We start from the raw sequence: 2374 nt of genomic DNA, 5'->3' as shown, positions 1-2374 counted from the left end.
ACTCAATACAACAAATACACAATTGTTCGCGATTTGAATTCATCCATAATATATTGTTTTTTTGAGGGTCAAGAGTTCACAGCAGACAAAACATTGAACATGAAGCACTTTCAGGGACCCCAGAGCGGTCCATAAAGATTGTCAAGTATTTTCATGCGGCCTGCTTTTCTTTTTTTTACCGCAGGCAAGGACCAGACTTTTAAAAAGACAAAGAGTAAAAAGTGCAGCGAGCTGTAGCAACCCATCAGGATAACATTCGAAATTTGATCGGTTGCTATAAGTTACTGCACTTTGCACATGATCATCGCTCTTCAAACTTAATACTAAATGACTACAGAACTAGGCCCAGATACGTTAAAAAATGCCCCATTTCTTAAAACCAACCTTAATCTACAGTGGTGCTAGCAGCTCTAAAAACTTTATTGCATATGATTTTGCATTGATTATCAGATCTGGTTACAACACGAGATTTCTTTGCAGCAAAAAAAACTAAAAAATACAATTAAAAAAATTAAAATAAACAAAAAAACACAAATTAATATACACCAGGCACTAGGGTCTATTTATAAATGTTTTCACACAGGATTCACACATTTTTCTAATTGGGTTCAATTGAAAAATGGGTGAAAACAATTATAAATAGACCCCCGATGTGATTTATTTATTTTTTTACATATGTACACACCTGAAAATAAAAATATAGCTTTCTGCAGTTGGAAACCATGTTGTATTCAGGAATATAAGACATATAATAGCTTATGTTAAAAAGAATTTGTGTAGTTATCTTTATACTTGCAGACATCTGTCTGGAATTTTTAGGTTGTCACTAGTTTGCATTGACTATCTTATTGCACACTTCTCCTTATGAGCTACTTCGAGAAGTCTCTCCCCCCTTCCCCTACAGAACAGGATAGCCAATTCTGTTGTATCCCGAGCTACAGTCGTAAAACATTTGGGGCAGGGAGCATTCAGAGTAGCAGGGAGTAAATGAAGTTAGTGTAGAACAGTTGTCTTCTACCCCAGTAGGAAGGCTAGAGTCACCATGACTGGTGAAGACCGTCCCTGGCATTGGTAGGCATTTAAAATTTTCATTGGGGCTCGCACCGCAAGTTCCCACGGGACTCTTTTTAATGAGATTACATGGATTCCAGGGGTCGGAATAAAGGATCCCGTTTAGCAAATGATGCGGCTCGTACATAGAATGCTCCGCTGTGATGTCCTGGTGAATCCTCACCGACGCTCCCTGAAGGATCTCTTGCTCTGAGATCAGGCTGTTGTAATCCGAGTCTAACAGGTCGAAATACTCCATGGTCTCCTGACTGCCCTTCTCCATCTCTTTCAAAGTTGCTATAGAGTTGGGCAGAAGCCCCGAAGAACAATTAGCAGGCTCGGTGAAGAAAGAAGGCGGAAGGTTGCGATTCCTCAAGGGGACCTTCTTGCATCTCTCTCCACGAACTTCCTTCGTGTTGTCAAACAGGGCCGCTAGGCTTTTGCTTTGCAGGTTGGTCTGGGTGGTGTCCCTCTTTGGAGGTGGTTTACAGTGGTAACTTTGAGGGCTGGTGCTGCTGGGCGATGCTAACTGACCTTTGGGAGACCCTTGGCTGGTGTTGCCGTTAACAATCATCCCAGTGCACCTTTTAATCTGTTTTTGCAGATACTTCCGATGGTTGACCTTGCGTTTGGACTTCACGGGTTTGTCCAAGGCTAGCTTGATGTTGCTGGAGGCTGAGTTGATGAAAGTAAGCAAGTCCTTGCTAGACTCTTTATAGTCACCAGCGGATTCAACAGCACCGAGAAACTCAACCCCTTCGTGATAGCTTTTCTCAAAACCCACATGGGATCCGGGAAAATACAAGGGCATAAAGTGATGGTTCATTATTGCAGCTTGAACGGCCATTGCTGTTGACAATTCCTTTGTCTTCTATGAATCAGGCATCGGTCAAGGAAGACTGCTTTCCACAGGTTGTCTTTGCAGGTGTCTCAAAAGCATAACTCCTGAGGGTTCGATACGTTCGTTGTAGCGCCAGATCGCAAACAATCCCTTTAAATTGTTCTTAGGATTTGCATAACAGAAGACACTTCCAGTCCTGCGTGATGCATATCAATTTTGTTCCATTGCGCCAAACAAATATAGGAAGATTGGAACCAAAAAGTTGATGGAGCAGAGAGGCACAGTCCCTGTGTGTGAATCTTTCTTCCTGCAGGTCTTGTGAATTTAGTTTGTTCTCACCAGAAACACAGAAGCTGAAAGGAGTGGGAGGGGGAGATAAGTAGGAGGGCTACATCTAATGGTATCAGCTTTCACTAAATCCATGGGGAGGGAATGATACATCACGCAAGACTCGAAATAAAGAAAGCTCTGTGCTAGCTTCCT

At 42.2% G+C, this 2374-nt stretch overlaps 1 protein-coding gene across 1 annotated transcript; it reads right to left on the bottom strand.

The window, feature by feature from the left end:
- Positions 1-898: 898 nt before the first annotated feature.
- On the bottom strand, positions 899-1927 carry FAM181B (family with sequence similarity 181 member B). The gene has a single exon (XM_018565707.1). It carries the CDS (start codon positions 1895-1897, stop codon positions 899-901), a length of 999 nt encoding a protein of 332 aa, XP_018421209.1. The 5' UTR covers positions 1898-1927.
- Between the last annotated feature and the right edge of the window lie 447 nt (positions 1928-2374).

This window comes from Nanorana parkeri, unplaced genomic scaffold (genome assembly GCF_000935625.1).
Source record: "Nanorana parkeri isolate BGI_ZX_2015 unplaced genomic scaffold, ASM93562v1 scaffold875, whole genome shotgun sequence".
NCBI classification, from domain to species: domain Eukaryota; kingdom Metazoa; phylum Chordata; class Amphibia; order Anura; family Dicroglossidae; genus Nanorana; species Nanorana parkeri.
The sequence above is the reverse complement of the archived record's forward strand: the minus strand, read 5'-3'. Positions and strand labels throughout refer to the sequence as shown.